The 13,979-nt window shown below is 32.4% G+C and overlaps 1 protein-coding gene across 1 annotated transcript in view; it reads left to right on the top strand.

The window, feature by feature from the left end:
• The window catches only part of ADAM2 (ADAM metallopeptidase domain 2), a 135,180-nt gene that overhangs the window by 48,186 nt on the left and 73,015 nt on the right, over nt 1-13,979 (top strand). Inside the window, exons 8-10 of the mRNA XM_044268200.1 lie at nt 7,768-7,839; nt 8,309-8,475; nt 9,511-9,592. Coding sequence (XP_044124135.1) covers nt 7,768-7,839; nt 8,309-8,475; nt 9,511-9,592 — 321 coding nt within the window. The remainder of the gene's footprint in view (nt 1-7,767; nt 7,840-8,308; nt 8,476-9,510; nt 9,593-13,979) is intronic.

The raw sequence follows: 13,979 nt of genomic DNA, 5'->3' as shown, positions 1-13,979 counted from the left end.
CATAATCATCAGGAATATTGTCTGAAAAAATTCTCCTTTTTGATGGGGTCTTTGCCTGGTTTTGGGATCAAGGTAATGTTGGCCTCATAGAATGAGTTTGGTAGTTTTCCTCATGTTTTTATTTTATGAAACAGCTTCAGGAGAATAGGTATTATTTCTTCTTTGAATGTGTGGTAGAATTCTGCAGGGAATCCATCAGGCCCTGGACTCATTTTGGGGGAGGTTTTTGATCACTGCTTCAATTTCATTACTGGTTATTGGTCTATTCATGTTATCAGTTTCTTCTTGTTTCAGTCATGGTAGTTTATAGATTTCCAGGAAGGCATCCATTTCTTCCAGGTTGCTTAATTTATTGGCATATAGTTGTTGATTATAGTCTTTAATAATTGTTTCTATTTCCTTGGTGTTAGTTATAGTCTCTCCCCTTTCATTCATAATTTTGTTAATTTGGGTTCTTTCTCTTTTCTTAAGGATATGTCTGGTTAGTGGTTTATTGATACTATTCTTTCAAAAAAATCCAGTTTCCAGTTTCATTGATCTGCTCTACTGTATTTCTGGTTTCTAATTCATTGATCTCTGCTCTAATCTTAATTATTTCTCTTCTTTTGCATGGTTTAGGATTAATTTGAATTGATTCCATTTACAATAGCACCAAAAACCATAAGATACCTTGGAATAAACCTAACCAAAGAAGTAAAAGATATATACTCTAGAAACTACAGAACACTTCTGAAAGAAATTGAAGAAGATGCAAAAAGATGGAGAAACATTCCATGCTCATGGATCAGAAGAATAAATATTATTAAAATGTATATGCTGCCTATAGCAATCTATATTTTCAACACCATCCCAATAAAAATACCAGTGGTATTTTTCAAAGTTCTAGAACAAACAATCCTAAAATTTGTAAGGAACCAGAAAAGACCCTGAATCACCAAGTAAATGTAGAAAAAGAAAAACAAACCTGGGGACATCTTATTGGCTGATTTCAAATTATTATTTGAATTCAAATATTCAAATTCAAGTAATCCAAATACTAAATTATTATTTAAAATATTACTAAATCTGTGATCACCAAGACAGCATGGTTCTAGCACAAAAACAGACACATAGATCAATTGAACAGAATAGAGTCCCCAGAAATGGACCCTCAACTCTATGGTCAACTAATCTTTGACAAAGCAGGGAAGAATATCACATGGAACACAGATAGTCTCTTCAATAAATGATGCTGGGAAAATTGGACAGCCGCATGCAAAAGAATGAAACTCAATCATTCTCTTATACCATACACAAAGATAAACTCTAAATGCATGAAAGACCTCAATGTGAGACAGGAATCCATCAGAATCCTAGAGGAGAACATAAGCAGTAACCTCTTTGACATCAGCCACAGCAACTTCTTCCATGACCCATCTCCAAAGGCAAGGGAAAGAAAAGTGAAAATGAACTTTTGGGACTTCATCAAGATAAAAAGCTTCTGAACAACAAAGGAAACAGTCAATAAAAGAGGCAACCCCCAGAATGGGAGAAGATATTTGCAAGTGACACTACAGATATAGGGCTGGTATCCAAGATATATAAAGATCTTCTCAAACTCAACATCCAAAAAACAAATAATCAAGTTAAAAAATGGGCAGAAGAGATGAACAGACAGCTCTCCAAAGAAGACATACAAATGGCTGACAGACACAAGAAAAAATGTTTAACACCATTAACTCTCAAGGATGTTCAAATCAAAACCACATTGAGATACCACCTTATACCCGTTTGATTGGCAAAAAATTGACAAGGCAAGAAACAACAAATGTTGGACAGGTTGTGGAAAAAAGTAACCCTCTCATACTGTTGGTGGGAATGCAAGTTGGTGCAGCTATTTTGGAAAACAGTGTGGAGGTTCTTCAAAAAGTTAAAACAGAGTTACCCTATGACACAGCTTTTGCACTACTGGGTATTTACCACAAAGATATAGATGTAGTGAAAAGAAGGGCCACATGCACCCCAGTGTTCATAGCAGCAATGTCCACAATAGCCAAACTGTGGAAGGAGCGGAGAAGCCCTTCGCCAAATGAATGGATAAAGAAGATATGGTCCATTTATACAATGGAATATTACTCTGCCATCAGAAAGGATGACTACCCAACATTTGCATCAACATGGATGAAACTGGAGGAGATTACTAAGTGCTAAGTAAAATAAATCAAGAAGAGAAAGGCAATTATTATATGGTTTCACTTATTTGTGGAACATAAGTAATAGCTTTGGGGACAGTGGGAGAGGCAAGAGAAAAATGAAGGGAGGAAAATCAGAGGGGTAGATGAACTATGAGAGACTATGGATTCCAAGAAACAATCTAAGGATTTTAGAGGGGAGCGATGTTGGCGGGAGAGGTTAGTCCAATGATGGGTATTAAGGAGGGCACATATTGAATGGAGCACTGGGTGTTCTATGCAAACAATCAATCATGGAACACTACATCAAAAACTAATGATGTGCTGTATGGTGACAAACATTTAAAAAGGCTCCTAATTCATTTTATATAGACAAAATCTTTAATACCCCAAATCTCATGAGGCTAGGACCTTTTAAAAACATAAATCAAATTGTATCTATCCCCTGCTTAAGACTTTTGAATAGTTTTTTCTTCTCTTTACTCATTGAGGTATGATTGACATAGTATATTAGTTACAGGTGTACAACATATTGATTCAGTATTTGTATATATTGCATAATGATCACCACCATAAGTCTAGTTAATATCCACAGCACGCATAGTCAAAGAATTTTATTTCCTGTGATGAGAACTTTTAAGATTTACTTTATTAGCAACTTTCAGATATGCAGTACAGTGTTGTTAGGTAGTTGCCATGCTATATATTACATCCCCATACCTTGTTTATTTTATAACTGGAAGTTTGTACCTTTTAGTTCTCTTGAGTCATTTTGCCCATTCCCTTCTTCTGGCAATTTCCAATATATTTTTTTTTTAACTCTACATGTAAATGAGATCAGAGGTATTTGTCTTTTTTTGTTTGACTTAATTCACTTATTAATTCCCTTAGCATAATGCCCTCATGCACCCCAATGTTCATAGCAAGGTCCATCCATAACACAAATGGAAAATTTTCATTTTTTATGGCCAAATAATACTCCATTGTGGTGTGTGTGTGTGTGCATCCACACGCATACATATCTCACAAGCTCTTCATTCATCCATTGATGAACCCTTAAATTTTTACCATGTCCCAACCAGTATTTATTATATCTTCTTGTTTTGATTGCAAGCATTCTAACAGGTGTGAGGTACTATCTCATTGTAGTTTTAATTTCTTAATAGTTTAAGTGAGGGGGGCCTGGGTGGCTCAGTGGGTTAAGCCGCTGCCTTTGGCTCAGGTCATGATCTCTGGGTCCTGGGATTAAGCCTCGCATCAGGCTCTCTGCTCAGCAGGGAGCCTGCTTCCCCTCTTTCTCTGCCTGCCTCTCTGCCTACTTGTGATCTTTCTCTCTATAAAATAAATAAATAAAATGTGTATAAAAATAGTTTAAGTAATTTTTTCATCCATTTTTTTAATGTCATTATTTATATGTCTATATGTATATCTGCCATTTTGATTTTTTCTCTATTTTATAGCTATTTGTTCTTCCCTTACTATCTCCTTTTGTCATAAGCATATGTTTTCTAGTTTTTTAAAATTATCTTTTTATTAGAAATAGTCATTTACTCATACGCATTTATAAGAATATTTAAAGACTATTTTGTGTGATAAATCCATTGGCCCCAAACAAAAACTTTTATTCTGAAGTTTTTACTCTTGAGTATCTCAAACCCCCTTGTTCTTTCATTTAATCCTGAAAAATATATGATATTTACCCTATCCGAGGTTTAATGCACTTTTAAATAAGTACTCAATTACTTTGATGAACTTTCTGCCCTATCTGTCTTCCAAAAATTATGTTCTTGGTCTTCTTTATTACTTTATTTTTTTTTTATTACAGATGGGTGAGTTATAGATTTGGTTTGAAACATTTAACATAGCTTTGTTATCTCAAATTTTGGCATAGGGTGCTTACATTATTGACTAATCACCTTAATTTATATCTATGTGTTTGTGGATTTGTGTGGTTTGTGTGTACACATTGTCAGTAGTGTCAATTTTCATTTTTACTGAATAAAACATGAATAAAATTTGTCAAAATAAAAAGGATATATAGAGATCCTGTGTATCCATTTTTTCCAATTTTTAACAACTTAAAATATCATAATACAGTATTACATCTAGGATATTAACAATCATAGTCAAAATGCAGAATAACTTCAAATGAGGATCTGTTGTGTGGCCTTTTCACAGCCACACCCAGTTCTCCTTCATTACCCTTTCCCTGATCTCTGAAGACAACTAATCTGTTCTCCATGTCTATACTTTTTAATTTCCAAAATGTTATCTAAATGGAATCATTCAATGTATAATATCCTTGGATTGCCTTTTCTCACACAGCCATTCTGGATGTTCTCCCAGCCTTAACTGCTCCTTAAACAAATTTTAAAGTCAATCTGCCTGCTCTTAGTGCCAATTTCTCGTACTTGAAGAAAAGCTGATAGAGCCAATCTGAATATTTTAGGGTTTCTGAGGTGAATTATATTGCTGCACTGGTCTATCATTTAAATATCTTAAATCTGCTTTAGCTTTTATCACTTATCTGTTCTTCAGTTTTCAAATTTTGTGTTTTTTTTACTTTTATTTGTTCTCTTGAAACTTTATTTTTCTATTAACAATGTTTAAGAATTTAATATTTTTATTTTTTTAAATAATATTTCACTAAGGCATGGTTTTGAAAGCATATATTCAATACATAATCTTTATTCACATTTAAATCCTATAGTTTAAAGTAACATTTTCTTTCAACAATTATTATTTGACAGTAAAACTATAACTTATTTGTAGTGTCTGATTTCAAATTGAGATAAAATTTCCATGTGACATTATATTAGTTTCAGGGGTACAACATAAGGATGCAGTATTTGCAAAATATGTACTGAAAAATGATCACACATATCATTTTTTATAATGAAAATTTTTATAATCTACTCTTTTAGCAACTTTCAAATATACAATACAGTATTATTAACTATAGTCATGATGCTGTAATTCCCAGGAATTAATTATTTTATAACTGGATCACCTCACCCATTTCTTCTATTCCCTACATTTCACCTCTGGAAACCACCAATATTTTCTCTGTATCTATGAGTTTGGTTTTTGTTTTGTTTTTAGATTCCAGATATAAATGAGATAATTCAGTATTTATCTTCCTCTGACTCATTTCCTTGGGAATAATGCTTTTAAGCTGCATCCATGTTGTCACAAATGGCAAGACTTTCTTCTTTTTTTGGCATAAGTCTTTTTGAGTTAATGTTTTTATTTCCTCTGGACAAATACCCAGAAGTGGAATTGATGGATCATATGGCAGCTCTATTTTTAATTTTCTGAGGAACCTCCATACTCTTTTCCAGAGTGGCTGCACCAGGTTACATTCCCACCAATAGTGCATGAGGGTTCCCTTTTCTACACATCATCGCCAATACTTGCTATTCCTTTTTTAAAATTTATAACAGCTATTCTAACAGGTGTGAGATGATATCATTGTAGTTTTGATTAGTAGTTCCGTGATGATTAGTAATTTTGAGTGCCTTTTCATGTACCTCTTGGTCATCTGTATATTTTCTCAGAAAAATTGTCTATTCAGATCCTCTGCCCATTTTTTAATTGGATTGTTTGTTTTTTTTTTCTTGCTACTGAGTCATATGAGTTCTTTACATATTTTGATATTAACACATTATTGGATGTATGATTTACAAATATCTTCTCCTGTTTGGTAGATTGCCTTTTCATTTTGTTCCTGTTATCTTTTGCAGTGCATAAGGTTTTTAGAGTGATATAGTCCCACTTGCTTAATTTTACTTTTGTTGCCTTTGCTTTAGGTGTCAAGTCAAAAAAGTCATTGTCACCTTATGTGAAAAAGTTTCCTGTATGTTGTCCTTTAGGAGTTTTATGGTTTCAGATCTTACATTCAAGTTTTTAATTCATTATGAGTTATGTTTTATATATAGTTTAAGATAGTGGTATGGTTTCATTCTTTTGTATGTGTTGTTCAATTTCCTTAATACCATTTCTTGAAGAGACTATTTTTCCCTGTTGTGTATTGTTGGCTCCTTTGTTACAACTTAATTGACTATAAGGTATGCATGGATTTATATCTGAGCTTTCTGTTCTAGTCCATTGTTCTATGCGTTTGTTTTTATGGCAATATCATACTGTTTTGATTACTATAATTTTGTAATATATTTTGAAAGCAGAGAGCATGATGTCTCTAGATTTGTTCTTTTTCAAAATTTTTTGGCTATTCAGGGTCTTTTGTGGTTCCACTCAAATTTCAAGGCTCTTTGTTTTATTTCTGTGAAAAATGTCCCTGAAAATTTAATAAGCATTACCTTGAATCTATATATTACTTTAGGTAGTATGGACATTTTAACAATGTGTTTTTAATTTCTTTTATCATTGTCTTATAGTTTTCACTGTACATATCTTTACTCTCCTTATTTAAACTTATTTCTAAGTGTTTTATTCTTTTTGATGCAAATACAAATGGAATTGTTTTAGTTTTTCTTCCTAATTGTTTATTAGTATACAGAAATGCAACAGATTTTTGCATATTGATTTTTTATCCTGCAACTTTAGTGAATTTTAAAAATTTATTCTAAGTGTGTGTGTGTGTATGTGTGTATGTATCTGTAGGGTTTTCTATGTGTAATATCATGTGATCTGCAAATAGTGATAATTTACTTCTTCCTTTCCAATTTGTATAATTTCTTACCTAGTTGCTCTGGGTAGAATTTTTGATACTATATAAAATAAAAGTGGTGAGAGTGAGCATCTTTGTCTCATTCCCGATCTTAAACTAAAAGCTTTCAGGTTTTCGCAGTTGAGTATAATATTAGTTATAGGCTTGTTATATATGGCTTTTATTATGTTGATGTACCTTCTCTCCATACCCACTTTGGTGAGAGTTTTCATTTTGAAAGGATGTTAAAGTTCATTAAAATGTTTTTTTCTGCATCTTCTGATGATTCTTTATCATCTGATCATGTAATTTGTATCCTTCATTTTGTTGATGTAGTGTAGCATATTGACTGATTTGCAGATGTTGAACCATTCTTAAATTACTAGAAAAAATCCCTACTGATCATAGCATATTATCCTTTTAATATGCTGTTGAACTTAGTTTGCCTATACTTTGTTGAGGAATTTTTGCCTCTGTGTTCATTAGGAATACTGGTTTGTATTTTACTTTTGCAGTGTTTGATTTTGGTATTAGGGTAATGGTGGCATCATAAAATGAGTTTGGAAATCTTCCCTCCTCTTATATTTGGAAGAGTTTGTAGTGTCTTTTGTATTTTTTTTTTAAAGATTTTATTTATTTATTTGACAGAGAGAGATTACAAGTAGGCAGAGAGGCAGGCAGAGAGAGAGAGAGGAGGAAGCAGGCTCCCTGCAGAGCAGAGAGCCCGATGCGGGACTCGATCCCAGGACCCTGAGATCATGACCTGAGCCAAAGGCAGCGGCTTAACCCACTGAGCCACCCAGGCGCCCTGTCTTTTGTATTTTTAAAAATATTTTTCCCATTTTACACTGAGTATAATATTGCTTCTATAATAATAATGTTTAAAAACTAATAAATTGGTAAATTAAACAATCTTACCTTTTTCAGTATAATCATATGGGTTCTGATACAATTGTTGTCACTCAAAAGATCTTCCAGTTGATAGGACTGACCAATGCTGTAAGTATTTGCTTTTTAATTCTTTTTGCATTTGCTTGTGTTACCAAAAGAATTCCCATACTTTATTTATGGCACTGTCTGAATGCACATGATGTATAAAATAGGCCAAATTATGTAACTGTTTTAAGTTTCAGTTTTCTGAATAGGAATAATAATAGGAATAATAATTATTATATATTCCTAAGTTTGTATACTATGATTATGTATACTAAAATAATCTATACCTAATTATAAAATTAATAAAGCACTTCACTTAGGGCTTGCTGAAGTACAAGCATTTCAAACTTAATTATTACTTGTTTTATAAGTCATACTTATTACTTAATATACTTTCTAAGATCCAATCCAGACTTAGCAATTCTGTTGTTTAATATTTGTCATCAGTGTAGTGTTTATTTTTATAGATAGATCTCCAGATCTATTTAAACCTTGATATCTGAACCTATTTTCTTCATGTTTTCTATTTTAGATTTTTACATCATTAAATGTTACAATAATTCTCTCTTCATTGGAACTTTGGATAGATGAAAATAAAATCTCAGTAACCGGAGATGCAAATGAATTATTATACAGATTTTTAAAATGGAAAAGATCTTATCTTGTTTTGCGTCCACATGATATAGCATTTTTACTTGTGTAAGCATATTTTGGTTTTACTGTGTCTTATACGAAGGAAGCATCCATATTTGGCCTCATTTCTGATAGTTGACAGGCTGTTGGGGAACATATGCATTTTTTTCTACATATAATATCATGTGAATATTATTGTTCAAAACAGTTTTTATAACAGAGTTATTGATGTCAATCATTTTATTTACTTGTTTGTAGTTAAAACTCACCCTTTCAATATTGTTACTATATGCTCCATTACCTTCGACTGTGTACCATATCATTAAATGTCCCTAATAATACTTAAAATAATAGTATCTATCTGAAGAAATGCACATGATGAATGTAGTAATTAGGACTTCTTTTTATGCTTTATTTTCATGAAATAACAAAAAAAAAAAACCCCAAGTATATGGCGACACTACTATAAATTTAAATATCTCTAGCATACCATATTTACATTGTGCTGCATTTTAAAAAATGTAAGGCTTCCCTTCTATTTAATAGGTTCTTTGTTTTTCTCTTATTAATATTTAGGATCTATATATAATATATTAATATATTATATAAAATATATTTATAAAATTATAATATTTTAAATTATTTTCTGTTCCACAAGTATGCCATATATTCTCATGATCCTGGTTGTCTAATTCTATCCAATTATATAAGAAACTTCAACCCATAAGGTGACTCTGCCCATTTTATTTATCAATTGTATTTCTTTAGCTTTCTAACTTTAAGGAGCTTTATTTATTTTTATTATTTTGATATTTTAGGAATTACCTAATTTTAAAAAGTACTACATAATAAAGAATGTTGTTTTCTAAAAATTCAGTATGAATATAAACTTTCTATTATTTGTTTTTTAAAAGTATTTCATTGTTTTCAAGACAAGCAGACATGTTTAGTCACTTCCAAGCTTCATTACCCTAATGTTAAGTGGAAATATTTATTAATTTATTATATAAATATGCAAATAAAATGTTATTAGGAAAATTTAATAGTAATTGTGCTTAATTTTACAAAATTATATGACTATGATCCTTTTTTAAACTTAAGTTACAGAGAAAAATCAAATTATGTTGGTGCAACCTTTCAAGGGAAGATGTGTGATGGCCATTATGGAGGAGCTGTTGCTCTGGTATGATATGGTTTAATTTATTTGGCTAAGATGTCTAAGTAGAATGCTATTTAGATTAATATACAGTAAAGCATTTCTTTATTTTATTATTTTATGTACATTAAATTTTGCAAAATGATTCTGAGGATCTTTGTCCTTGCTACAGATTGGAAATGTTGGGACTTTAAAAAGATCTTATTGAACTTCATAAATATAAAATTTGTATCCTTTGGGTAAATCATTAGTAGTGCAACTGCTGGATCATAGGATAGTCCTATTTTTAACTTTTTGAAGAACTTCTGTACTGTTTTCTGGAGTGGTTTCACCACTTAGCATTCTCACAAACAGTGCAAAAATTTTCCCCTTTCTCTATATCCTTGCCAACACATATTATTTCCTATGTTGTTGACCTTAGCCATTCTTACAGGTATGGGGTGATATATCATTGTGGTTTTGATTCCTGTTTCCCTGATGATCTGTCTGTTGGCCATTTATGTGTCTTATTTGGAAAAATGTCTGTTCATGTTTTCTTTCTGCCAATTTCTTAATTGGATTATTTGGTTTTTGTTGTTGAGTTTAATAAGTTCTTTATAGATTTTGGATACTAACCGTTTATCAGATAAGTCATTGGCACATATCTTCTCCCATTCTGAAAGTTGCCTTATAGTTTTGTTGGCTGTTTCACTGAGCAGAAGTTCTTATCTTGATGAAGCCCTAATAGTTCATTTTTGCTTTTGCTTCCCTTGCCTCTCTTATCATCCTTGCCTCTGGAGAAGTTGCTATAGCTGAGGTCAAAGAGGTTACTGCCTGTGTTCTCCTCAAGGATTTTGATGGTTTTCTGTTTTGCATTTAGGTCTTTCATCCATTTTGAGTTTATTTTTGTGTATGGGGTAAGAAAGTGGTCCAATTTAGTTCTTTTGCATGTTGCTTTCCAGTTTTCCCAAAAGCATTTGTTGAAGAGACTGTCTCTTTTCCATTGGATATTCTTTCCTGCTTTGTCAAAGACTAGTTGATCATATAGTTGTGGGTCCATTTCTGGATTTTCTCTTCTGTTCCATTGATCTCTGTGCCTCTTTTGTGTCAATATCATATTGTCTTGATGGCTACAGCTTTGTAATATAACTTGAAGTCTGGAATTGTGATGCCTCCAGGTTTGCTTTTCATTTTCAGAATGCTTTGGCTTGTTGGGGTCTTTTGTGGTTCCATACAAATTTTAGGATTGTTTGTTCTAACTCTGAAAAATGCTGTTGGTATTTTGATAGGGACTGCATTAAATGTGTAGGTTGCTTTGGATACTATAGATATTTTAACAATATTTTTATCTTCCAATCCATGAGCATGGAATGTTTTTCCTTTCTTTATGTCCTCTTCAATTTCTCTCATCAGTGTTCTTCTATAGTTTTCATAGTACAGGTCTTTTCCATCTTTAGGTTTAAGGATATTATTTTTGGTACAAGGGCAAATAGGATCGATTTCTTGATTTCTCTAGGGTAATTTTAATGTACTGTAGAGTATTAAATGTGAAATATTAAATTCTTAGAATGAATTTGCATATTTTCCTTCCTTTTCGAAATTTTGTAATAATTTAAGAAGAATAGGAGTTAACTCTTTGCCTGTGAAGCCATTGATCCTGGACTGGGTTTTTTTTTATTTTTAAATATATATATTTTTTTTTGGAGGGGGAGATTTTTGATTACTGACTTAATTTCTTTGCTGGTTATGGGGATGTTCAAATTTTCTATTCCTTCCTGTTTCAGTTTTGGTAGATTATATGTTTCTAGGAATTTACCCATTTCTTTCAGATTGACCAGTTTGTTGGCATATACTTTTTTATTGTATTCTCTTATAATTGCTTATATTTCTGTGGTGTTGGTTGTGTTCTCTCCTTTTTTTGTTATTTTATTTACTTGGGTCCTTTCTCTCTTCTTTTTGATAAGTCCGGCTAGGGGTTATTAATGTTATTAATTCTGACGAAGAACCACATCTAGTTTCATTGATCTATTCTACTGTTCTTTTGTTGTTTGTTCCTATATCATTTATTTCTGCTGTAGTCATTATTATTTCTCTTCTCCTGGCTTTAGGCTTTATTAGGTTTTACTTTTCTAGCTCCTTTAGGTGGAAAGTTAGGTTGTGGATTTGAGACATTTCTTGCTTCTTAAGGTGGCCTGTATTACTATGTATTTCCCTCTTAGTGCTGCCTTTGCTGCATCCCAAAGGTACTGGACTGTCATATTTTCATTTTCATTTGTTTCCATATATATTTTTATTTTTTCTTTAAAGTATTGTTTAACCCAAAATAAATAAAATCTTAAAAAAAAGTATTGTTTAACCCATTCATTCTTTAGTGGGATGCTCTTTAGCCTCCATATATTTGTGATCTATCCAAATTTTTCTTGTGGTCAACTTCAAGTTTCATAGCTTTGTGGTCTGAAAATATGCATAGTATGATCTCAACCTTTGTGTACTTGTTGAGGTCTGATTTGTAACCCAGTATATGATCTATTCTGTAGAATGTTCTGTGTGCAGTCAAAAAGAACGTGTATTCTGCTGCTTTAGAATGAAATGTTTTGTATATATCTGTTAAGTTCGTCTGGTCCAGTGTGTCATTCAAAGCCATTGTTTCCAAGAGGATTTTCTGTTTAGATGTTGCAAGTGGGATGTTGAAGTCTCCTACTATTATTGTACTATTACCAATCATCTTACTTTTGTTATTAATTAATTTATATATTTAGTTGCTCCCAAGTTGGATGCATAAATATTTACAATTGTTAGAATTTCTTGTTAGATAGACCCTTTTATTATGACATAGTGCCCTACTTCATCTTTTATATATCTTTGATATAACCATACTTATATCAAACTGATACAAGTATGGTTACTTAGGATTTCTTTTGACTTGTTAGTGTGATAGATGGTTCTCTATCTCCTCAATTTAAATCTGTAGGTGACTTTTGATCTAGAGTGACTCTCTTGCAGGTAGCATATAGATGGGTCATTTTTTGTTTTGTTTTGTTTTGTTTTATCCATTTTGATATCCTATGTCTTTTGATTGGAACATTTAGTCCATTTACATTCAGAGTGATTACTGATAGATATAAATTTAGTGTCATTGTGTTACCTGTAGAGTTGGTGTTCTTGGTGATGTTTTCTATTCCTTTCTAGTCTTCGTTGCTTTTGGTCTTTTTTCCCCCCATTCAGTGTCGCAGGGATGTTTTAGTGGTCATGAACTCCTTTGGTTTTTGTGTGTCTGGGAAACTCTATGTCTCTCCGTTTATGAAGGGCAGCCTTTCTGGATAAAGTATTGTTGGCTCCATATTGTCTCCATTAAGCACACTGAATATATATACTACTCTCTTCTGACCTGATAAATTTCTGTGGAGAGATCTTCTGCAAATCTGATTTACCTTCTCTTATAGGTTAAGGACTCTTTTCCTGCTTTCTGGACTCTTTCCTTGTCTGTGTTTTGAGAATTTGACTAAAATACATGTTGGGCAGCTTTTCCTGATTTTGATGGGAGTTCAGTATCTATTTTCTTTTCCAGATTAAAGAAGTTTTCAGCTGTAATTTTCTCAAATAAATCTTCTGCCCACTTTTTCCCCTTCTATTATTCTTCTGGGACTTCTATGATATGAATATTATTATGCTTTCTGGAGTTGCTGATTTCCTTAAATCTGCATTTGTGATCCAGTATTTTTTTCTCTTCATTTTTTCCATAATTTTTTCTTCTATATTACTTATTCATTCTTCTGCTTCTTTCATCCTGTGGCCATTACCTTCCCTTGCTTTCACATCTTAGTTATAGCATTTTTTATTTCGATCTGACTAGTTTTTAGGTCTTTGATATCTGTGTTTCAGGGACTCCTGATGTCTCCTATGCTTTTTTCAAGCCCACCTATATCCTTAATGATTGTTGTTTAATCCTGGATCAGGCATGTCTGTATGTCTGTTTCAATTAGATCCTATATCTGTTTTGATTTGATCCCTGGGCATGACCTTTTCTTGTTCTTTCTTTGGGATGGATTCCTCCATCTTGGCATTTTGGCTAGGTCCCTGTCTTCTTCTCTGTGTTAGAAAAGCCTGTTATATTTCCTGCTTCTGTAAGTAATGGCATTATTAAGAAGAGGTTGTATACTGTGCAGGTCCTGGCATGTTAGGATGTGTCTCTGATGTATGTTGTGTATACTCTGCTGTTTTATTTTGGCTGCTGTTTTCTTTCAGTCAGTCCTCTGCAGAGTTTCTCCTTGCCTGCAGTAGGGAGTGTTTGGACCTTGTCCAGAGTATGGTGAATTTTAATTAGGTGTGCTCTGGTCTGCTTGTTAAAAGAGACCTGATACTATTTCTACTAGCACTGAAGCTTTATAGAACTTTATGGTCAGTAGGTATGGTACATTCAGAGTTTGTGCTACTT

This window comes from Neovison vison, chromosome 11, assembly GCF_020171115.1.
Source record: "Neovison vison isolate M4711 chromosome 11, ASM_NN_V1, whole genome shotgun sequence".
Classification (NCBI taxonomy): domain Eukaryota; kingdom Metazoa; phylum Chordata; class Mammalia; order Carnivora; family Mustelidae; genus Neogale; species Neogale vison.
This window is presented reverse-complemented; position numbering and strand designations above follow the sequence as displayed.